Source organism: Mytilus californianus, unplaced genomic scaffold (assembly GCF_021869535.1).
Source record: "Mytilus californianus isolate M0D057914Y unplaced genomic scaffold, xbMytCali1.0.p SCAF_5, whole genome shotgun sequence".
NCBI classification, from domain to species: Eukaryota; Metazoa; Mollusca; class Bivalvia; order Mytilida; family Mytilidae; genus Mytilus; species Mytilus californianus.
The window spans coordinates 43,298,787-43,325,261 of record NW_026262701.1 but is presented as its reverse complement, the minus strand read 5'-3'; the positions used below and the strand labels follow the sequence as shown (position 1 = coordinate 43,325,261).

Sequence of the window (26,475 nt, the reverse complement as noted above, 5' to 3'; positions counted from 1 at the left end):
CAGAGTTATGCCCCTTTTTGGCTTGGAAAATAGCAAAGCTTGAGCGGGGTATTCGTGTCCTCAGACATATTCTTTTTTTTTTAATTTTCCACTGATACAGGATTATAAATTCATGACATTCGGCTCAACTACTAGAACATGGGAACAAAGCTTCTAAATTTGTTTTTGTCGCATAATGGAGATGAGGGCTCCAGCATCTAACTGCAGGGTTAAACTCTGTCACTGGTATCACTGACTGATTTGTATAACGGTGTTTTTTTTTTTTAAAGAGGATAAATCAGCTCTACTTACTTGATGACAAGAAGATGTTGATGCTCCTAAAAGGACGATAGAATGAACATGCATATGTACGTTCGACTGCAACAATTTGTCGCTCCTAATCCAAAAATCTATAATATGTTTTTCATAAGAATATCAAAAATTTGTATGGAATATAAGTATCATTTGCTCAATTCCAATGATGCATCTGAGAAAACAGTCGAGAAGCAACATCGAATACACCATTGAGAGATTCATTTAAACATCAGCCTATCGCTATAACAAAATCGGTAACCACTTTGTCAGGTTGAAATTAATTTTCAAATTTAGCTTAGGTAAATAACTGGGGAGAAACTTTTAAGATAAACCTCAGCCACTGATGAACATTGTGTAGACAAAACGTGCATCCAGTGTACACAACTATAAACCTTGTATAGTTGATGAGTTTTTACCACCTCTGAGTCACTGAACAATAGACTGTAGCTTACTTATCTGGACGGACTCCCAGATTGTATAACAGAAAGGGACAAAGAATGTGGTTTATTAAGGCAGACAATGTCTTGCTCCACCAGAATATTAAAAACTTGTTTTGTTTCGGATTTGCTTGGTATCTCGTGGCACTAAAATATGAGTTTGAGAGATCAAAATCTCTACAATATGACAAGACAGAAAGTTGCAAATAAACAAAAAAACATGAAAATAGTTGTTTAGTGTATTCCTGTCTGAAAAATTATTTCAATGGATAAGTTGTTCTTTATAATTGCCGTGCAAAGTCATATAAAGTACCAATAGCGTCTAACGCACTCTTTTAGAACTTGAATTTTAAAATCAGGTAATATTTATTAGAAAAACTATTGGTTTTATGATTTCATTTCACAACGAAACGTTTCCTTTGTTTTATTGGAAATCGACTCGCATTGGGTTAAATTGAGACCATTTATTTGATATGATTCTTCGAAAAATCTGACAATTGTCAAAAGTTTCTACGTGTTTTCATTTATTTGTCGTATCACTTCAAATAAAGAAGAAAAGTATTTTAATACCCCCAACCACATGCATACAAACGCTTTGCAGAGCGAAACTATGTACATTTGTTACATTTGTATTTTCCAATCCCCTGACATACGTAACGTGTATTCCTGTATTCCTTTTAGTCAACATTAGTATTTTCATGCCAGTTCCTATGTACGGCTAAATGGGCTGTTAATATCCTCGGGTACTATAAATGACCTTCAAACTTATGAGGTGCCATCCTCACGACACTTTTAAAAGTAATGAAAAAGGGATATTGTATTTACAGTTTTATTTACGCAGTAAACACTACAAACTGCTCAGAGTCTGAAAAGACCAGTTTTTGTGCTCGACCAGTAAAGTCGAGCACATATTTTACTCGACTTGTCTCGACAGTACTTAACTGTACTCGACTTTGGTCTCGATTTTACTTAATAAGTCTGATTCAGTAATTGATGATCTTGGTGTAGTCTGAAATGGTCTCGACCAAGGCTCGACCTTTCTCGACCAGTCTCGACCAGTCTTGACCAGTCTTGACCTGTCTCGACCAGTCTCGACTCAGTCTTGACTCAGTCTCAATCAGTCTCGACCTGTCGCGACTAGTCTTGACCTTCAAGTTTAGTCTCAACTGGTCTGAATCAGCCCATCTAACTTAATTAAATATTGATCTTACAAAATTCCAGGTTATTTGGTAGTTGGTTCATTGCTTGGAAATAAAGAAGTAAATTATTAGGTAAAAAAAGCAAGAATTTTCAGTTTTGACTAAATTCAGATAGTCGTCTTTAATAATTTCTATAACTTTTTCAAATTAACTTGGATTTTCATAAAACTATAAAGCTATCTCAATTATACATTGATCTTATTGAATTCCAGGTCGTTATGTAGTTTGGTATATTGCTGTCAAACTTAATAATGCAATTAATAGGTAAAAAAAGCTAGAATTTTCAGTGGGACTGAATTCAGCTAGTCAACTTTAAATTTGTTTATTATTTTTTTCAAATTAACTTGGATTTTCATATAATTATACAGCTATCTCAGTTGTTAATTGATCTTACTGAATCCCATGTTATTATGTAGTTTGGTGTATTGCTGTCAAATTTAAGGATTAAATTAAAAGGTAAAGAGATTTTTCATTTTGGTTAAATTCAGATAGTCAACTTTAATTGTTTCTATAACTTTTTCAAATCAACTTGGATTTTCATCAAACTCTACATCTTTCTCAATTTTACATTGATCTTACTGAATCCCAGGTCGTTATGTAGTTTGGTGTATTGATGTTAAATTTAAGGATGTAATTGATAGGTAAAAAAAAGCTATAATTTTCAGTCGACTGAATTCAGATAGTCAACTTTAAATTTGTTTATTACTTTTTCAAATTTACTTGGATTTTCATAAAACTATACACCTATCTCAGTTGTAAATTGATCTTACTGAATTCCACGTTGTTATGTTGTTTGGCATATTGCTGTCATATTTAAGGATTTAATTAATCAAGGTAAAAAAAGCTAGAATTTTCAGTTTGGACTAAATTCAGATAGTTACCTTTAAATATTTTTATAACTATTTCAAAAAAAAAATTGGATTTTCATCAAAATCTACAGCTATCTCCATTATATATGTATCTAACAAAATACCAGGTTATTTGTTAATTTGGTTTATTGCTGTCAAATTAAAATATTTAGGCCTTTTAACCTATCACCTAAGTCCGTACATTTGACAGCAATACACCAACATACAAAACAACCTGGCATTTTTGTAAGATAAATATATAATAAAGATAGCTGAAAAGTTTGATGAAAATCCAAGTTGATTTGAAAAATAAATAAAATTTTAAAAATGCCACCTTTGTTTTGTTAAAACAAGAATTTAATATAATCATGATAATAGAACTTTCATAGGAATCCTTGATAGCCTTTTAAAATAATTAAGATAAAAAGAAAGCCCTTTTTTTCTTAAACTCATGTATTACTTATCTAGTGAATTCAAAAGGCCTTGCGATTTAAGTTAAACAGGATGTTGCAATTTTGAATGAATGTTATTTAGAATTTAATACTCTCTGACCAGGTTGTGATCTTTTTAATGAGTTTGCCCCAAGCAGGAGGTATTACTTTATACTTCACCACTAATCAGAAGAGCAATTTTATTAATTTCTTTATTTTTTTATCCGCTTTTGATATATATTATATATACTATATCCCAAATTATAATAATAAATATATTTCTAATATAACATGTATAAGGTTACGGGTGCGGGATTTTCTCGCTGCGTTAAAGACCCATTGATGGCCTTCATGTGTTGTCTGCTCTTTGGTCAGGTTGCTGTCTCTTTGACATATTCCCCATTTCCATTCTCAATTTTATTACACAATTTCAGTGATTTTGTTGGCTGTTGTTACCTCGTTAAAAACATAATATTATAAATATTGTATGTAACCATGAAATCTAGGTTTAACCCAAACTACATAACGACCTGGGATTCAGTAAACATTGTATAATTGAGATAGCTTTATAGTTTTATGAAAATCCAAGTTGATTTGAAAAAGTTATAGAAATAAATAAAGACGACTATCTGAATTTAGTCAAAACTGAAAATTCTTGCCTTTTTTTTTATCTATTAATTTACTTCTTTAATTTCCCAGCAATGAACAAATACCAAATAACCTAAAATTTTGTAAGATCAATATTTAATTTAGTTAGATGGGCTGATTCAGACAAGTTGAGACTAAATTTGAAGGTCAAGACTAGTCGAGACAGGTCGAGACTAGACGAGACTGAGTCGAGACTGGTCGAGATAGGTCAAGACTGGTCAAGACTGGTCGAGACTTGTCAAAAAAGGTCGAGCCTAGGTCGAGACCATTTAAGACTGCACCAAGATCATCAATTACTGAATCAAACTTATTAAGTAAAGTGGAGACCAAAGTCGAGTACAGTTAAGTACTGTCGAGACAAGTCGAGTAAAATCTGTGCTCGACTTTACTGGTCGAGCACAAAAACTGGTCTTTTCAGACTCTGAGCAGTTTGTAGTGAAACCATTTCACAATTTTTACAGCACCTCTATTCAGAACATTTGGACATTTTGATTTCTCCCTCTATGTCTTAGTTAGTGAAGGGTATAGATGTATAAATGACTTTTCACACATTTTTAATCGATATATGGTAAGGCCATACGATAGATATGTTACAGCTGATACATGGGAAGTTAACAATTGGAAAGCTAAAATCATCACGATTTTTATCCATCTTCAAAGTCCATCTTTGCCAATTTCTATGAAAAGATAAAGATATGAAGTATACCTATTAATAGTATCCAAAATTTCAAGTTGACAGGGATGCATGAAATAAGATCTGTCACTGAAATGCAGGTTATTGATCCATGAGTAACAGGACATCATCAATGTATCTGAAACTGTAATTACAAATGTTTTTTTTTTCTTTTGTCTATTGATGGTTCTGTTTCATAACAGTACAAAAATAAGTCTGTCATTAGAAGTACCCAATTAGTGCCCATTGCAATAGTTATCCTTTCAATAAGGGCATCTCCAGATGCAAAACATGTTTTTCTATTTAAAATAGCCTATCTGGGTGAGTCTCGCATTTGCTCGTTAAATTTCTATTTTCAGCTTAAATGTATCAAGCCCTTTTTTTTAAGATTTGGCAGTTCGATTATATTACTATGTCAAGAAGTAATTTGTAAAACTTGAAAAAATATTCAATAAGCATTCAAGAAGATATAAGATCGAATGTTAACCTTTAATAGATAGATTACCAACTGTATCATATATGATTATTGCGATCTCAATTTTAAAATATTTTTAAGAACATTATGCATTATTGATTTTTTTATTTCGTTGACAATGTCCAAGGAATTCAAGGATTGCGATGATGGTGTGTGAAGGGAAATTGGAGACGTAAGTTTTTAGACGGACTGGAGGTGTTTCCAAAAAAACCGGAGAACGACAACATTTTAAATTATCAACTGACGAAGAAAAGTAAGCAGAGTAGAATGAAGTGTGATTAGCTAATTCGGTTTTTTGCGGATTTTTATTTAGTTGAACATGTTGAATAAAACGGTGTCAACTTACCTTGACCGAGTCGATTACCGATACAATAATCAAAACGTATCTATGTCAGTTGTTGAGTGTATTACACTTTTAATATGAATAACCATGATTTATGTGTACACCTGCGGTTAAGTTAAGAGCTTTTCTAACTGTAAAATTAATGTTTACCTAGGAGAGAATACATTGACCAATTCGAGCGTGATGCTGGATTAGAAACAGGTAAGGTTTCAAATATGAATATTTACATTTTTAGTTTTCTCCTTTCCAATCAAAAGTTTATTTCATATAAGTGAAAATATTATATTTTCAAGATTTGTTGATTTTTGGAGCAATCTGATACCGCTAATTGAAAAGCTAAAAAATACATGTTTATGGATTATGCTTATATAAACATGAGTTTATACTACGTTTTATCTATTTGAATAATTACAAACGATCTGTCATTTCAGGAAGAACAGAAATGTGGTAAGTTTTTAATTTAATCATATCACCTAGATGTGATATTACAGGAAATATTGAATAATATATACTAATGATAGCAAGCATTAGAAAAATTGATAGTAAGGTCTTTCAACATTTCCATGGAAAGACCTTGTGATTTTGTGTTGACTATTATTAGCTGTTTCCAATTTCCCGTGGAAGCACCTTTTGATTTAGTCCTCATTATAAGGTATTTCAACTTTTCCTTGGAAAGTCCTTTTGAATTTGTTCAGATTAATATGTTTTTTCTTCTGCAAAATTTGTTTCTTGCGCTGCTTGCTTGTTTGTTTGCTAGAGATCGCTTAGTTGTTTGGTAAATGATATTGAACAGTTAATACGTTTTTTAAACTGGCACAGCCTTATCGAATAGTTAATTTCCCGAACACTGATGTTCTTCTTATTTAAAAGAGATCGACAAATTTATTTTTTTTCAAAATTGTTCATTATATCCTGATATGTTCTGTTTTATTTTGATTAAAAGAGAAACGGAGACTCCATATGAGAGTTATTTCCCTTTCTGTATTAGAAGTTGTGTTTAACTCATGAACCGCGCTTTTAGCAGCCAGTTCGGTTCAGTTTTGTCAAAATAAGCTAAAAACATTGCTGATGATTTATTCACTTGCAAGTGAATAATTCGACCTCATGGAATCCGTATTCATGTGACCTCTAATTTAACTCTTGACTAGAGGTGTGTAGCGCATAAACAAGGCGTGTTCAATTATTAAAAGGAAAAGAATGTCAACATTGCAAGTGAACCAAGGCTACACTATTTGGTTGACTGTGCGTTGATCCACAAAAACTCATTCTTATACAGGTAAAAACGACGATTAACATATGTTTTTAAACCTGAAATATGAAATCAAAGACATAGAAAAATCCAATTGAACGTGTTCGCCATCTATTTATACCTATAATCATGTTTATATCTGGTTATATGACCGTCGGCAGTCTTCGGATGTCACCTCGATTGTTAATTAGATGACGTCTAGACTAACATATACACGAAAAGCTGATACATATTATCGATTACTTGCATCGTGAATTGTTTATTTTAGACTCCATATGAGAGTTATTTCCCTTTCTGTATTAGAAGTTGTATTTAACTCATGAACCGTAACATTTTTTTCTTTGTAAGAGTTATCTCCCCAAACAGTGTTTTTCTTGTTATTGCTACTCCTTCGCAACCGTGACAGAAGATATCAAAGGGATATCCAAACTCATTAGTCGAAAGCAAACTGACAAAGCAATGGCAGGAAATGAAAAATGGCCAGGAGGCAAAACCAGTCGAAAAAAAACACAACCTTGATAAATAAAAGACTGATCAACACGAACCCCGCCAAAACCAGAAAGGATTCCCAAAATTACCAAAAGGACAAGCCATATATATAAACATAACGCAGACACTGAGCACAAATTGACACCTAGAAAACAATGAGGCTTCCAGAGGTCGAATTTAGTCCTCATATAAGAAAATGGTTAACACGCATTTCACATCAAATTTAAATCTATACCAATTGTTAAAACAGTGCCACTTTTTGGAATAGTTATTATAATAATCAACTAATGGATCATTTGATCACATAGCATTTTGCTGATTTCCATTGTTATATCGTATCCATACATTAGTTGGTAAATATATCTAAGTTATTTCTTAAAGGGGCATTTTCTATGAAATACAAGAAAAATATGTTTTTTTTGTTTTTTTTTTCAATCATTAATGAAAGTGAAATAGTGAAATAACAATTCGCTTTTAGCAGCTAGTTCGGTTCAATTTTGTCAAAATAAGCTAAAAAACATTGCTGATGAATTTTTCACGTGAAAGTGAATAATTCGACCTCATTGAATCCGTATTCATGTGACCTTCAATCTAACCCCTTGACTAGAGTAGTGTAGCGCATAAACAAGGCGTGTTCAGTTATTAAAAGGAAAAAAATGTCAACATTGCAAGTGAACCAAGGCTACACTATTTGGTTGACTGTGTGTTGATCCATAAAAACTCATTCTTATACAGGTAAAAACGACGATTAACATATGTTTTTAAACCTGAAATATGAAATCAAAGACATATAAAAATCCAATTGAACGTGTTCGCCATCTATTTATACCTATAATCATGTTATTATCTGGTTATATGACCGTCGGCAGTCTTCGGGGGTCACCTCGATGGTTAATTAGATCTTCTAGACTAACATATACACGAAATGCTGATACGTATTATCGATTACTTGCATCGTGAATTGTTTATTTTAGACTTTTTTTAATTTGGATATACGTTTTAGTGTGTTATAAATCAAATATGAGAATTTGAGTCTAATCGGTGAACATGAATTTGACAGCTAATGCCCCTTTAGATTTGATGGAAATTAGAAGGATTTTGACAATTAGATCGTTGAAATCATCACGTTTGTCAAAGATTCTATATTAAATTCGTCCATCTCTGTCATTGTCAAGGAAAAGATCAAGCAGACCTTCTTGCCTCTGTAGTTTCCGTTTCGAAGTTCACTGGGATATATAAGATATAATCATTAATTGAAATGTCAAGAATACAGTCATAAACTTCTGTGAGTCTGTGAACATTTATTCGGCTTGATAGTTGCTCGGTAGACGTATACCCTTATCTGTATCAAACAAATATGAAGGCAACCTATACTAGGCATTGGTTGCTATAACAAACAATAATCCCCTTAAGAAACATAAATCTAGTTAAACAACTTACATAAGATAGAGGATATATTCTATTTACGCTTGCTACTTATTTTCGGATTTGATTATTTAGGAATATCGAAAATCTGTATGTTCCAACAGAAGAACTTTATGTAATGGATGGTGACAGAAGTGGTTTGTGTGTCATTTTTAATATGGAAACAGTTGGAACTACGTCAAGATTTGGAACAGAGATTGATGTGAATGGACTGAAAAAATCTTTCGGAAATTTAGGATTTGACTTGGAAGTAATACAAAATCCAACAAGGAGAGCTATCAAGGATTACATGAATAGTGGTACGTAAACATTGCGAATAAAATCCTGTTATTAAAATAGTCGAAAACGAATTACTAGTATTCTAGCTAGAATATCAGATTAAAACGACACTGAGAAGACATGTTACAGATTTAGTGAAACTGCTAATGAGACAAATATCTACCAGATACAGTACCAAAATGACGAAGAAGTGGTCAATTATAGGTCACCGTACGGTCTTCAACAATGAGCAAAATCCACATCGCAAATTGAAAAAATGACTGCTTTCAAGCATGTTAGTTTAATTTATAAATGAATAGAGGAATATAAAAAATAGAAATTTTGTGTAGAAATATGATATCATATAATATTGATTGTATAGTGTTTTGTATTTCATCCATTTCTTTATTTGTAATGCACGTGTTTGATAGAAGAAAAAAGCAATATCACCATAAGCTTGGATGGATGGATGGTTATTTAACGTCCAGTGGCATGTCAGATGCATATTCAAGACGAGAAAATAATTAGAAATTAATACTAACCCTGCTTTGTAATAGACCGACATGCTGTGTCAGATTTTTAACGTTCTAGCACACAAGATACGTTTGCAGGAAGACATGTTACCTTATCCGGACACATTATTTTGACTACGGGCCAACACGTCTTTGCTCTGACTCCTTAAATCAATGTACTTGAGGGAGAATCAGCAAACAATAATTTATTGTCATAAGTTTGACCAGGCCTAGGTTCCAACACACGACCTCCCGCACTTGAGGCGAGCACACTCACCATTACACCATAAGCTCTGAAGGAAGATATTCTTTATCATCAAAAAGCTATGCCAAAGCAAAGCTTTCATCCTTTCACTGTTTAAAGTTGGTCCTGTGACCTTGAAAGTCAATAAGGTTCTTGTTTTGATAAGGAGAAAACATAACTCTTAAACCGTGACCTTTGACATATTATCATAATAACTACCATCAATGATCTAGTTTATATCCAAAGCTTCAATTGTTGCAGAAATTGGAATATACTTTTATAAACTTCTTTAATTACTAAAGTATGCAACAAAAAGCAAAAAAAAAAAACCAGTACTGACAGGACTAAAATCAGAAGAATCAAGGTACTTTTAAACATATTTATTTTTTCACACTCCAATTCTCCTTGAGATATCGTCTGTCCTTTTCTTACAGGTTTCTGAAATGAACAAAAGAAATTTGTTAATAAGAGCAGTACTCCAAGTACCCTGTTTAGCATATAACTATAACCCCAGTCAGTTGTTGTACTCCCTTTTAATGAAGCTTTCATGTATGCAAATTTCATCTAATCCATCAAGGAAAACTTATGCTATTTTATGCAATCCATGTAATTATCAAGATAGTCAAAAAAAAACATAAATGATATTTTACATATCAATGGCAATTGTTACATATGTAAATCTCAATGTTTTGCTTGCAGGATAAAGACAATATATGCAAGGTCATTATACAGAAAATAGAATTTACTAAGGCTCCGTACAAAATATATAAATTGAGTTTGCTTTTTTAAGCTTGCAAAAAATAATTCCATCGTCAAGAACATGACAATGTATTATGTTAATGTCACTTAATAAATAGGAAGCATGGTTGATAAATGTTATATTGCTGTAAGTGGCTCATACATTTTTTGTTACTTGATATTCAAATTGCAAAAACAAACTTTTAGATATATAGCACCTTCCACTAAAATGCATAAGATATTTTATTCAAACGAAAAATACCTTGTATTGTGGTCTTCCTGGCTTGTGTGGGACCTGTTTGAGGTAGCGAATTCAGACTTCCTTCTTATCTGCCACCTTGGCTTTTGGAAACACTATTGCACAACATTTTGAAAAAGTAAAACATAATTAAAAAGACATATTTCATTATTATTTTATCTACTTTTAACTTTTGTATATATATATAGTAACTTTATATAACTTTGCATTCTATGTTTCTATCTAAAACATGTAAAAGAGTAAACGAGAAACATCATATTCATATTCATCATATGTATTCTTTTTGAGATTAAAGTCAGATGCAAAATCCATTCTATATTAATTGCACTAGTCAACTTACTCATGATCATTCTGCACAAAGGGTGACCTGTGAATGCCTATTTTCCCTGTTGCCCCTTAAAACTGCATTTGGCCCATAACTGATTGGTGCCACATTTTTTCATCATTCTTCTCATACAGTCTGAAGGGTTGTGACCACCTTGTGACACCAAACTACAATTTAGTCCTGTTGTTATTCAATGCATTAGGTATTTTTCGTGAAATCAAATATTTGTGACTCATTGGATTATCTAAGATAACTTACACAACTTAAATACCCTAGCTACATAAACATACACTTACAATTTCTATCCCCAATTATGCCCTATATAAAAACAAGGAGATGTGGTATGATTGCCAATGAGACAACTATCCACCAAAGTTTTAATGAAGTGGATGTAAGCAATTATAGGCAACCGTACGGCCTTCAACAATGAAAAAAACCATACCGTATGGTCGGCTATGAATGTCCCCGACATGAAAAATATGAAACAATTCAAGTGAGAAAACTAACGGCCTAATTTATAACAAAACAATTTACGAAAAACAAATATGACAGACATGAACCAACGACAACCACTAAACTACAGGCTCCTGACTTTGGACAGGCACATAGAGAATGTGGCAGGGTAAAACATGTTTGTGAGCGCTCAACCCGCCCTCTAACCTGGGACAGTGGTGTAACAGTACAACATAAGAACAAACTATAAAAATCAGTTGAAAAAGGCTTAACTCATCAGATGGATACAAATAGAAATACATCTAACAAAAAACAAAGAGTGGACGTGGACGGGTACTTATTCATCCACACAACAAAAAGACACTAAGTACGTATCTGAGAGTACTCGCAGTTACAGGCAGCTAGTTCAAAGCCAATAACAACTAATAAAAAAATCATGTATCTAAGACAAAAATATTAATCAGTACACATCCAACATCCAATGGATTTAGTGTAAAGACGTCATTAACAGTCAGAGAAAAGCATGACCTTGTGCAATGCCAAACTATAGGTATTGACAGATTGTAGTACCGTGAAAGTACATATGTGTAATATTTAGTATGGTATTAATTTACTGATAAAAAAATCAATATGTACAGCAATAAAAACAATGTTCAAAGATGTAATTACAGTGTTGAAAAGGTAACCTTTTAGAATAAGTGCATTTTAAGGATTGTTAAGTGTACCCGGATCGTATCTAAATTTCCGGGCTCGGTTTATAACATCACCGTCAAATTAAGGATGTGCTATTCCGTTTGAAATGCATTTTACCTATGACTTTAAAAGTACAAACATTAGTGAAATTATATTACTTAAGTTTGATTATAATACAAAGAAAGTCGTTATAGAGTGTTGTCAAAGGGAACAGTAACAATATTGGAATAATAAGAGGAAACAACTTACAAGTTTCTTCTTGAAAAGTTCTTCCATCATGTTTTCAGTGAGGGCCTTCATTTCATGAATGAAGTTATATGGGTGTTGAATAACATCTTCTACAATACACAACACCACCACTTCCTCTTGCAGCTAACTGTGATTTGGCAGTTTTAATATCTTTAACTCCATCCTCTAAGGTTTTTAGTTTTTGGACTATAACAGTTTGACAGTCAACAAAATAAATTGTTTAAAATTTTTGAAACACATTAAAAATCTTTAAGAGAATTCTGCTAGAAAAAAATTATCGGCTAGTCAATTTTTATAATGAAAATCTTAAATTCTACAATAGTCTTGGCATGAAGTGCATATTTTTTGTTACCCCTGAAATAACTTAGGCATGTATAAGACAACAAATAGAACAGTTACGTTACGCGCAATTAAAGCCATTACATTTCTCCATTTCTTCAAAAGTTCTGATCATTCATTTCAAATAAAGTGCTGTTGAATAAATTAATGTTCAAAATAAAAGTTTTAATTTTACAGTCCATATTTCACTTATGATATCTATTTTTAATAATTACAGTCCATATTTCACTTATGATATCTATTTTTAATAATTACAGTCCATATTTCACTTATGATATCATATTCGATAATTACAGTCCATATTTAAAATCACACAACACAGTCTCTAAATCTAGCAGGTGTTCTCTTGGTTCGGATCGGCATCTCTCTTCGTCCTGGTGCAACCATGTGTTTGTCTCCGTTCAGTTTAGTGTGGATCATAATTCTACCTCGCCACTTATCATTTGAGTTTGGAATGTCAATGTTTTTGCGAGCGAGTTTGAAGTATACAGAGTCACGAAACACTTTTCTTCCGTCTGTCTTCCGCTGAGCTCCAATGCTTGATCCGGATATTGTGTATATGATATACGTTTCAAGTTCATATGCAGTTGACCATTTATTCCTTTTCTCTTGCTTGAAAAAGACACGGTCACTGATTTTAAGTGAATGTTCTCTGTACTTCCTTTTCTGTGAATGTTTATTTAAAAAACGTTGTTTGTATTCCTCCTCTTTGTGTGATCTCCTTGTCCATGTTTTCAGTTTCATCGTTGTTCCGTACGTGGTCTAATTTAGTCCTCACTTTTTTGTTCATTAATGCTTCATACGGTGTGAATCCTGTTGCTGGGTGTTGTGTTGATCTAAATCCCATTAACATATCCTGTATCGCATCGTTACTGTGATCATTACGTTTCACATGAGCAATTTGTTCCGTTTTGTTTAGTAACTTCATGAAGTTCTCTGCCACGTCATTTGCTCTCAGATGTGCTGGTGTTATCTTATGATGATCAAATCCCATTTCAGTTGCAAAGTTGGAAAATTCATTTGAGCTAAATGATGGTCTATTGTCTGTTTCCAATCTGTCCGGAATTCCATGGGTTGAAAACAATTTTCTCAGTTTTCCAATTGTTGCTCGGGTTGTTGTGGCTTTTGTTTGTTCAACAACTGGGTATCTCGTTCTTTTGTCTATGACCACTAAACTGTAGTGTCCATCTGGTTCCATAATCTGCTGCTAAAGTATGCCATGCTGTTTCTTGTATTTTAGTTGGTTTGATAGGTTCCTGCCTGTGTTCTTTTGTCGTTACCTTGCATTCATAGCATCGCCCTATGATTTCTTCTATCATACTGTTCTATGCAGGGAACCAGTATCTTGCTCTTAACATCTTTTTTGTCTTTGTTAATCCTAGATGTCCCATAATATGTGCTGCTTTTATCACTTTTCTTTGTAACGATTCCGGTATTACAATTTGGTTTAATCTAAATAATACTTCGTCCAATGTGAACAATTCATTTCTTACCATGTAATATGTAGCTATCTCCGATCTTGATTTGTGTTTCTCCCAGCCGTTTCTCCTCAATCTTTGCATTGCATCTTGCAAACGTGCATCTTTTGTAGTTTCTTCACGTATTTTACTCAATACTAATGCATGTTTCGATTCTATTATTTGTTTTACTATTTGTTCTGTCTCATCGTTTTCGGTTTGTGGTAATGCATGTCTAGATAAATAATCCAACGGATCTTGCTCGTCTTTTCCTGGCTCGTATACTAATTCATAATCCACATCCTGCATGTCCAATACCTATTTTTTAATTCTTGATGGTAGTTTTGCCTTACTGTTGTTAAACATAGGGATGAGCGGTTTGTGTGAAGTTATTATCTTCTTTGGCGCTCCTAACAAATATATACTAAACCTGGTTTTTGCCCATTTAACTGCCAAAACATCTTTCTCTGTCTGACTTTATCTCTTCTCAGTGTCTGTCATAGATCTACTTATGAAATGTACAGATTGCAATCCTTTCGCTGTAAGCTGAAATAATCCTGCGGATAATCCTTCGTAATAAGTAGCTTCCGTTCGTACAGTAATTGGTCTTTTTGGATCGAATTAATAACATAAACGGTACCAATTTTTCTGCACCATTGGCGCATTTCGACAATCAATGTCTCTTCAGTGATTCTCGAGGCCAAAATAATTGAAAATCCAAAGCTTATTAAAAATATGAAGAGCTAAAAACAAAAAAGGACCAAAATGTATAGCCAAAGCCGGGCAAAGAATCAGACCTTTGCATGAGGGAGATACATTCCTTAATTTTAAATAATTTCCAAAATTTTGTAACAGCAAATTTTAATAACATAAAATCCGTATTCTACTGGGCTGGTGATACCCTCGGGGACTATCAGTCCACCAGCAGAGGCATCGACCCAGTGGTAGTAATAACATAAACGGTACCAATTTTTCTGCACCAGATGCGCATTTCGACAATCAATGTATCTTCAGTGATGCTCGAGGCCAAAATATTTGAAAATCCAAAGCTTATTAAAAATATGAAGAGCTATAAACAAAAAAAGGACGAAAATTATAGCCAAAGCAGGGCAAGGAATCAGAGCTATGCATGAGGGAGATACATTCCTTAATTTTAGATAATTTCCTAAATTTTGTAACAGCAAATTTTAATAACATAAAATTCGTATTTTCATTCCAGTACCAAAGTACTGGCTACTGGGAAGGTGATACCCTCGGGGACTATCAGTCCACCAGCAGAGGCATCGACCCAGCGGTAGTAATAACATAAACGGTACCAATTTTTCTGCACCAGATGCGCATTTTGACAATCAATGTCTCTTCAGTGATGCTCGAGGCCAAAATATTCGAAAATCCAAAGCTTATTAAAAATATGAAGAGCTATAAACAAAAAAGGACCAAAAAGTATAGCCAAAGCAGGGCAAGGAATCAGAGCTTTGCATGGGGGAGATACATTCCTTAATTTTAAATAATTTCCAAAATTTTGTAACAGCATATTTTAAAAACATAAAATCCGTATTTTCATGCCAGTACCAAAGTACTTGCTACTGGGCTGGTGATACCCTCAAGGACTATCAGTCCACCAGCAGAGGCATCGACCCAGCGGTAGTAATAACATAAACGGTACCAATTTTTCTGCATCAGATGTGCATTTCGACAATCAATGTCTCTTCAGTGATGCTCGAGGCCAAAATATTTGAAAATCCAAAGCTTATTAAAAATATGAAGAGCTATAAACAAAAAAGGACCAAAAAGTATAGCCAAAGCCGGGCAAGGAATCAGAGCTTTGCATGAGGGAGATACATTCCTTAATTTTAAATAATTTCCAAAATTTTGTAACAGCATATTTTAATAACATTAAATCCGTATTTTCATGCCAGTACCAAAGTACTTGCTACTGGGCTGGTGATACCCTCAAGGACTATCAGTCCACCAGCAGAGGCATCGACCCAGCGGTAGTAATAACATAAACGGTACCAATTTTTCTGCATCAGATGCGCATTTCAACAGTCAATGTCTCTTCAGTGATGCTCGAGGCCAAAATATTTGAAAATTTAAAGCTTATTAAAAATATGAAGAGCTATAAACAAAAAAGGACCAAAAAGTATAGCTAAGCCGGGCAAGGAATCAGATCTTTGCATGAGGGAGATACATTCTTTAATTTTAAATAATTTCCAAAATTTTGTAACAGCAAATTTTAATTACATAAAATCCGTATTTTCATGCCAGTACCAAAGTACTGGGTACTGGGATGGTGATACCCTTGGGGACTATCAGTCCACCAGCAGAGGCATCGACCCAGTGGTAGTAATAACATAAACGGTACCAATTTTTCTGCACCAGATGCGCATTTCGACAATCAATGTCTCTTCAGTGATGCTCGAGGCCAAAATATTTGAAAATCCAAAGCTTATTAAAAATATGAAGAGCTATAAACAAAAAAGGACCAAAAAGTATAGCCAAAGCCGGGCAAGGAATCAGAGCTTTGCATGAGGGAGATACATTCCTTAATTTTAAATAATTTCCAAAATTTTGTAACAGCATATTTTAATATTATAAAATCCGTATTTTCATGCCAGTACCAAAGTACTTGCTACTGGGCTGGTGATACCCTCAAGGACTATCAGTCCACCAGCAGAGGCATCGACCCAGCGGTAGTAATAACATAAACGGTACCAATTTTTCTGCATCAGATGCGCATTTCAACAATCAATGTCTCTTCAGTGATGATCGAGGCCACAATATTTGAAAATTTAAAGCTTATTAAAAATATGAAGAGCTATAAACAAAAAAGGACCAAAAATATAGCCAAAGCCGGGCAAGGAATCAGAGCTTTGCATGAGGGAGATACATTCTTTAATTTTAAATAATTTCCAAAATTTTGTAACAGCAAATTTTAATAACATAAAATCCGTATTTTCATGCCAGTACCAAAGTACTGGCTACTGGGCTAGTAATACTCTCGGGGAAAACGCTTATTCACGGTACTTCCCAAAAACTCATCTTCTGAATATTCTTCTTCACTTGTGCCTTCCATTCTGTTTTTCTTACATTCCTACCTTTATTTCTTTTAATGAGTCGTTTATTCCTAACTCGGTCATTACTCTGGTTTACGGATGTCATTTTCGATTTGCAATCTACAGCAAAATGATTCCATTTCTGACATTTGTTACACTGTCTTCCATAAGCTCCACAATCTTCACGTCGTTCAAACGAATGTGTTTTCCCACAATGATTACAATTATACCTCCTTACATGTCTCATTGTGTGTGTCTCTATTTTGCATGCCGTAATTTCTTTGTTTTCCTCCATAGTTCGACACTTTTGCAATTTCTCCGGCTCTTGTTGTTGCATGTAAATCTCTCATGTCATGTATCTGTAATGTCGTATCTTCTAGCTGGTGTACTTCTTGTAACATTTGATCAAGTGTTCACTTTCTGGTAATCGTTTTTTTGATTAGCGATTCATTATCTGTAGTTTGAATGATATATTCTAAAATTTTGTCATCTTGATTTTCAAACTCACAATTAGCAGCTCTCTCTCGTGGTCGTGTCGCGTATGCCACTGTTGATTGTAAAAGTCTTTGAATATGATAATATTTTAGAGATGCAATAATGGAAAATATAGAAATAAAATACGAAACTAACTAATAAGTAATAATTGGTTCCCTGTTGTACAGAAAAGAAACCAGTTATTAGTATACAAGAATTTTTTCTGGACATATGGTATGTTGAACATGTTGAAGATCGAAGATAACATTTTGTAAATTAAAAATTGGAAATAATTAAAAAAAAAATTTGTTGTGGCGATATGGGAAACATGATTTATGAAGTTTTTTTTATATTTATTAAAAAACATTTTTGGAACGTTATTAAAAACCAAATTTAAAACGTTTTGAAAAAATGTTTTTTTTTTACGTTTATAAAATGTTTGCAGAAACATTTCTACAATAGTTTCTAAAATAGTTTGTGTTTGGTGAGAAAGGACTCGGATTTGTATGCCCCATCTACGATAGTAGAGGGGCATTATGTTTTTTCGGTCTGTGCGTCCTTCCTTTCGTTCGTTCGTTCGTTCGTTCGTTCGTTCGTTCGTTCGTTCGTCCGTCCGTTCGTCCGTCTTTCCCGCTTCAGGTTAAAGTTTTTGGTCAAGTAGTTTTTGATGAAGTTGAAGTCCAATCAACTTGAAACTTAATACAAATGTTCCCTATGATATGATCGTTCTAATGTTAATGCCAAATTAGAGTTTTGTCCCCAATTGCACGGTCCACTGAACATAGAAAATGATAGTGCGAGTGGGGCATCCGTGTACTATGAACACATTCTTGTTTATATCTGTTTTTATACAAATAAAAACAGAAGACGATGGGGTATGTTTGCCAATGAAAAAAAGCTATGGACCAGAGCCAAATGGAGCTGAAGAATATAACTATATAAAGATAAATATAAAAAGCCCGTAAATGACAAAATATAAAATAATTCAATCAAGAAAAACAACTTCATTCATGATTAAGCAATGTTTTCGCGCGTTCTATAGCCTGCTGTACTTCCAATAAACTCCATTTTAGCCAAATATTCCAAAACAATGTCTGTTTAATGATCCCGGAAAAAAAATAAGAATTGAATGCTCTTTTGTGGTAGTTTTTTTCGGGTGTAAAAGCGTTGACCGAATCGTGGAAATCTAAATGTGCGCACGATCAACGCGTTTACAACCCTATAAAATTACAGAAAGAAGCAGATTCAATTCTTATAATAACGTGTTATGATTCAACCACGTAATTACATGTACGAGTTATATCAAATGTTTCGTTTGTTTTTATATGTATTATTGTGACGTTGTTCTGGTGCTTAATTTCCTTAATAGTTGATTACTTTAAGAACAGTGGTTGTATTTTGATCAAATTAATACAAATGATCGATTCGGCGGATCTGTAAGGTTGGCGTGAACTCTTGTCCATTTTAAGGCCTCTGAAAGGGTTTTCTATATTGCAAGGCCCTTTAACAAGCTCACGAAACCTCTTTAAACTTATATTTTCAGCAATGCCTTTGGGCAAAAGCCCCTAGGTCTGGTCGTTAAGCCAGGGTCAGTGAAACCCTGACAAACATTTTTAGATGTGTTTCAAAAGGTTTTTGCTGTATATATAATAGGGCTGTGGAGAAATTATGTTAACAATTTTGGTTTCTAGATAACCATGCCTTTTTTTAAATTTTTTATTAAACAAACCCGCAACACGAAACTTGATAATTAACACGAAAACGTATGTATTGAATAATTGATAAAAAATAGTTTGTATGGCTTGTATTAAACTACAAATGGTGTTTATATACATTTTTATTTCAGTGAAATCATTATCTCACCATAGAAAAGACAGTTTTGTATGCGTGATACTTAGTCATGGACGCGACGGTCATATCCGTTCCTCTGACAATGAAGACGTTCCCTTACTTGAAATAATAGAACCTGTAAAGTCATGTGAATCTTTAATTGGAAAACCGAAGCTTTTCTTTGTTCAGGTAAATATACTTATACCAAAGAGGAACGGTAAGTTATCCCCTGAAGTAACTTCAACTCAGTATACCATTAGGAGATATTGTAGGATTTTGAATGAGTCAAACAAATATGATAAACAACAACAAGCTCAAACAAATATGATTTACAGCAACAAGCTCGAACAAATATGATTTACAGCAACAAGCTCAAACAAATATGATAAACAGCAACAAGCTCAAACAAATATGATACACAGCAACAAGCTCAAACAAATATAATCAAAAGCAACAAGCTCAAACAAATATGATACACAGCAACAAACTCAAACAAATATGATCTACAGCAACAAGCTCAAACAAAAATGATACACAACAACAAGCTCAAGCAAATATGATTTACAGCAACAAGCTCGAACAAATATGATTTACAGCAACAAGCTCAAACAAATATGATAAACAGCAACAAGCTCAAACAAATATGATACACAGCAACAAGCTCAAACAAATATAATCTACAGCAACAAGCTCAAACAAATATGATACACAGCAACAAACTCAAACAAATATGATCTACAGCAACAAGCTCAAACAAAAATGATACACAACAACAAGCTCAAGCAAATATGATTTACAGCAACAAGCTCAAACAAATATGATTTCCAGCAACAAACTCAAACAAAAACGATTTACAGCAACAAGCTCAACCAAATATGATTTACAGCAACAAACTCAAACAAATACGATTTACAGCAACAAGCTCAAACAAATATGATATACAGCAACAAACTCAAACAAATATGATTTACAGTAACAAACGCAAACAAATATGATAAACAACAACAAGCTCAAACAAATATGATCTACAGCAACAAGCTCAAACAAAAATGATACACAACAACAAGCTCAAGCAAATATGATATACAGCAACAAACGGCAACCACACGAATTATAAGCTCCTGACTTAGATGTTAATAATCATTAAGTCTTTTAATCTTTATTTGTAATGTTTTTCTTGTCAAAAATACAACAATCATAATTATTATACATTTAACTTGCAGTAGATTTACTGTTTATCGCCATCTTTGATTGTAAAATACCAGTACACAATCACTCTAGTTCTTTGATTAATTTGCAAATTTCAGACAGAATGGCAATTTATCTGTAAGACTGTATTTTACTCCACTAGCGTGTTGTATGAGCAGACTTATAATATGACAAGACATCTTTTCATTTAGGCTTGTCGTGGATCAAAAACTGACAACGGAGTTTGGACCGATGCTGCAGAAGATATAAGTGATGACAATTTAAGGAAACTATCGTTACACTCGAATTTACTTGTATCTTATGCTACAATCGAAGGTAAATATTTATCATTAATGTTACAACTCACTAGGATAAATATTAATTTGCACAACTTTGGTATTCGTGTTCTCTTTACCAATAAAACATAAATACATACATAGTAATACATACAAAAACAATGTCTCTTTTAAGCCTTATCTGAATTCGGTTTATTGATTTTCATGCAAGACTACATAACTCCTATCAAACTTGTCCTAATAGCTTGTTTTGATATTCACACAGTACTAAAAGCATGTCACAATATTATCGCATATAGAACCAAACTTAAATGCTAAAATTCATTCAAGACTGTTCATCTCCTATTACCAATACATTACTGAATTGATTGTACACGTAAGATATACATCCTTAACAATTCAAAGGCTACATTACAAAAAAGGGACAAACTAAAAACCCAAAACCGTCTATTAGTAATGTTAATTTTTGCTAAGAGAGTTAGACATAAGTTTGTTTGTGTTTTCATAACTTATCGGCGGAAAATTTATGAAATGTAAAAACTCACGCCAGTGCAGACGCATTATCAACTAGGCTTATGAAACCCTAGGAACTAACAGTCCAACCGTAGATATATCGACCTCGCGATGGAAATAAGAATAACGATTTGTACATTTTGAATGACTGCAGTGCTTTTCTGTGTTCACATTCGTAAAGAACTCGCAACGGGAAAGAACGTATAAATTCTTGAGGAGCTACATGTCGACCAGTTAAGACCTGAACAGAGCATGTGCTTTCTAAAGTTGAAAAATTAAAGCAGACATTTTTTTATAAATACAGACATGGTGCAACTGTTCTTCTACCTGTAGTCAAAGTCACGTGTTCATTATAGCTTTACATATAGCATGTTTATTACTATAACTAGTTGGATAGTCGGGATAGAAGCAACTGTGTGTATGAATGTAACCTTTAACCTTGTTTTCTTTACACACAAAAAAGACATGTCACACATGTTTCATATCTGAATGCATAAAATACACACATATGTTGCAGACTTTGTTGCATACAGGAATGGCAAGGACGGGTCTATTTACATAAAGATTTTATGCTATCTACTAGACAAAGAGGGCTTTACCACAAAGCTGACAGATATATTAAAGAAAGTGAATAGAATGACATTAGATGCTTTTGGTGACTCATCCGTATGCCAGGTTCCTAGTTTTACATCAACACTTCGAAAGTCTGTGTTATTTAAGCAAAAGCAAGAAAAGAAGGCACGTTCTACATTTAAATAACCAGTTGTTTTATATGAATTCATATTTAATCATTTGATTTTTTTGTTGTTGTTTAAATATTTATTTAAAATATTGTAAAAATGATCCATAGATAGCCTTTAACCAATTTTGAGTTTTTGTTGCCTATTAGAATTCAAGGTAGCCACCACCACTGAACACAATTTAATTTATGAGCTTTCTCAAAGTTCAGCACTCTTTATTTAAGGAAAGTGTTTATGTGGGTGAAAATATACAAGCGACACATCAGTATACATTGTATATACCAGGTAAAGCACATGGGCCTTGGGAAATAGTTTTATTCCCAGCATTGTCTTCGGATATATATAGAGAGATCATTTAATGTTCTTAAATAACAATCCTGAGCTGATCTGTTATAAGATGACACGGCAGCTTACTCTAGGGAAGTTTTTCGGTAGAAAAACAGAAAGCTAATTTTACATCATTTTACGTCTGTAAATGGCAGTATACTGAGAAATTCCATAAGCAAGTGCAAAATTTTAGAAAGTTGTTGTGTCTTTCAGACAAGTATTATAGGATGGTCACTTGCAAAAAAGGCAAGTTGTTTAAAAACAAATCTATGTCGAACCCTGCACACAACGCCAATTTTGAGCTTTTGCTTCTTATCTAAAAAGGCAAGTTGACCGTCCCAGTTGAACACAGTCTGACATGGAACCCTACGTGAAAGACAAAGAAATATCTCAAACAACATCTGGAGGGGGCACAACCAATATATAAACTCGGTGATGACAACACTGTCAAATATACTTACACAAATTTAACAATTACTATCCACACTGATCTGTGTCCACACTTGTTGCTCTAATAAAGATTTTATAACTTTATCAAGTGTAATACACTATTAACACTCTAGAGACAGTTACATTTTCAAATTTAACACCAGAGGCTTGCCGAGCAATTTCAATATCTGCAAAATTTAACTGTCGAACATGGATAAATATCTTATCATTTTTAGACGCACTTTGTTTTTCTGTCAATGATCTGCAAAAAGATGTTTTATTTTTCATGCGCGACGTTATCATGTATGTTTGGATTTTTTTTCCGAGAATTCACAATTCCAAAGTCGGTTGAAGGCGAAAATTTGACGTCATAATTGAATATTTTAACCAATGAAGAACTGAGTTTAAACGAATCAGACGTTGATTATTAACCCGTCGGGAAAAAGTATAAACCGGATAAGAACTAGAGAACTATAATTATCTTTTTAATTAATTTTGATATCTTTCTAACTCATGAACCATAATATTTATGAAAACATACTATTACTGGTTTCCTATGGCATATATTGATTTTGTTCTCAAATAAAGAATTAAATACACCAATCTACTATATAATACACGTGGCAGGCCTTTTTTTCTATAGTTTCTAATGGATTCTTCTGAAACACTTCTTTAATTAATATTTATTATTTTTTAGATTGTGAAGAAGAAATATTACTATAACGATGGAAGTCGTCGAGTTGTTAATGTTGTGAACTCATGTACAGAGAACAACGTTGAGACTTCAACCAATTGTGATTCAAGTGGCTCAGAATACGTGTGAGATAAACTACACACAGGCTTTGCATACTTTATACATGTTAAATGAGGAAAAATATCAGTTGTTTACAGGTTTACAGGTGTATGATCAAAAAATAATCTTTATTTGCTTTTATTTATATTCTTGCGGGTAGAACGTTATTTTATTCGGTTATTCATGAACAATTGGTAAAATATAAGATTCCTGTAATGATAACATATTATTTAGAAAAGTTATTGGACCAAGTATCAGTTTTGTAGGTCCAAAAAAGAGATTTTGGTAGTACAGTGTACCTTAATCCACATTTGTAAGCGGATTTTCTTCTCTTTTTTCCCTCTGTCTTTCTCTTTCATTCATTCTAGTTAAAATGTATATCCAATGGAATTGACATCTTTGGTTATGGCATTGTTTTCCATTCATTAGATATATAATATTACAATGAATTATCTTTGTGTTTTGAAAACAATGGAAACAAAGTCGCTTAGACATTTTGTTCTTCCACATGTTACTTTTAATCCAATGTTATGTTCTATGTGTGTTTGCTATTCTTCGTACAATATGTTGCCTGTCTTTAATGTTGTTAACTGTCTCGTTTTTGGTGTTTTCTATTGTTTATTAATTGTACATCTGATTGTAGTTCTTTTTTTATATTTTCAAATGCTCAAATACCACCGCCTGTGATCACAATGTGCAATGTATACACTTATACCAAACTCATTAAATATCCGTCTAAAATAAATTTAATTGATAAATTCAAAAACACTAAGTCTTATGGTTACTACGATGATATGTTAGTGTTAAATAATCAGGAATTCGCTTATATACTTTCGAAATTTACCAAAAGGGAAATAACATTAAATAAGGAATATAAACAGCAAAAAAATGTCCTTTCCTACATTTAGATATTTCAGTTTAACAAGGGAAATGCTATCAAAGATTTTACGACAAACGAGACTATTTTCCGTTCCTTATTGTTAATTTTCATTTTTTTTTGGACGGAAATGTTCCTTTGTTCCCAACTCGTTGGCTATGTACGTGTCTGTAAAAAAAAGTCGGGAATTTCGTTACCACCAGTTGTATATAAAATTAGCATGTTTAGATTATAGAAAAAAAAACAGTTAAGTGCTCGTCTTTGCTTGTTTAATGACGAAATTTCAATCAATATCTAGTTATTAAAAATCTAAAATCAACAACTAAAAATGTGAATGAAACGTGCAAACCAGGAAAGCTGAATGACGTCAGTTATTTTATTTTTAAAATTTGATAGGTCCAACATCATCTATGATGATTGCAGCGATGCTGTCAATAGACAAAATGTAAACTGATTCAAGCAAAGAACTTGATATTATTTAGCTAAATTGTACTCGTAATTCTATATACATGTAGAATTGTTTAAAAGGACTCCAAAAACGAGTATTTCAGTTCTCTATGTTTTTGGTAATTTAACCATTTCCGGATCCATTGTATAAAAAAAATTAATCAAAGTGTGCTTGCCGATGATCTCAGAAGATGATTGGATGAGTTTAAGGGTCATAAATTAACCTTTGTCACCTCACTGGATGAAACAAAATGTGCTAACAGGTGTTAATGAAATTGACAACATTGTGGAATGTGGAAGGCAGTCAACGGGGATTTTTTTTATATCAAAAATGAAAATTTGTTTGATAATTATTAGAGAAACAGATTCTTACATAGTTTCTCTTGGAATATCGGATTTATCCAATCTCGATAGTTAAATTATCAATTTTAAAGTCCTCGCCGAGGCTCAGACTTTAAAATTCGACAATTTAATTATCTCGATTGGATAAATCCGATAATCCACTGGTACCAATGTAAGAATCTATATGTAAACGAATGCAGTGTAAAGAGTTGATATTTGATTTTTCACGTGGAAAAAAATGGTCGTTTTTCAACAAAACAGATTTGATATTCGTGCTATTCTGATTATTCAAGCCATTTCAGACTGATTTTTACATTTTTTTTCTTAAGTTGTGCTGTTTCACCACTGTCCCATGTTGGGGAGGGTTTGGCGCTTACACAAATGTTTCACCCCGACACATTCTATATGTCTCAAGTCCGTGTAACTCACTGGTTGTCGTTTGTTCCTGTCTTTCATATTTGTCATTCTTTTATTGTTTTATTTATTTTTTTTAACTATCATTGCATAGTTGTCTCATTAATTAGTAATTATTATAGATCAACTTATTATAATTAAGGCCGTCGGTTTTTTTCTCGCCTTGACAGAGTCAAAACGCATCACCTAGATATGCTGTTTCTGATTTATAATTAGTTCAATTTAAGTAGAACCACGAAAATCAATGATATATGGTATACAGCTGTATGAGTTTTGCCTCATCTCATTTCCATGGAGATTATTTTAGCCCGCCTCCTCAGTCAAGATCTGTTGACTTTAACACAATTGCTTAGTTTAAATGTTAAAGTTTGTGATAAGGTAATTTTCAGTAGAACCACTTATGGTTAGTCAGTGATATTTGGTATGCGTTGTAAAAGCATGAGCACATCTCATTTGAAATTAGTTGGCACTGCTTCTTCAGTCATGTATATTCACTATGATACAATACAATACAATACAAATATGTTTATTATAGTGACGTTGTGTATAACAAAATATGTACAATATTGAAATATTTCAATTAGATTACACCCGGCCCAATGGACCTATAAGTCACTCTAAATAGATACTATAGTCACTGTATTAATTCAGATTGACATCAGGGATTTTATATACATGTTAATTATTTAAATATAAGTGTTGTCTGCGTTT

At 33.0% G+C, this 26,475-nt stretch overlaps 1 protein-coding gene across 1 annotated transcript in view; it reads left to right on the top strand.

Annotated features, from left to right (window-relative positions):
* The window catches only part of LOC127701985 (cell death protein 3-like), a 49,840-nt gene extending 27,686 nt beyond the window's left edge, over positions 1-22,154 (top strand). Inside the window, exons 9-14 of the mRNA XM_052205957.1 lie at positions 5,503-5,549; positions 5,780-5,795; positions 8,587-8,810; positions 19,415-19,587; positions 20,799-20,922; positions 21,913-22,154. Of these exons, the coding sequence (XP_052061917.1) occupies positions 5,503-5,549; positions 5,780-5,795; positions 8,587-8,810; positions 19,415-19,587; positions 20,799-20,922; positions 21,913-22,154 (826 nt within the window). The remainder of the gene's footprint in view (positions 1-5,502; positions 5,550-5,779; positions 5,796-8,586; positions 8,811-19,414; positions 19,588-20,798; positions 20,923-21,912) is intronic.
* The last annotated feature ends 4,321 nt before the right edge of the window (positions 22,155-26,475 follow it).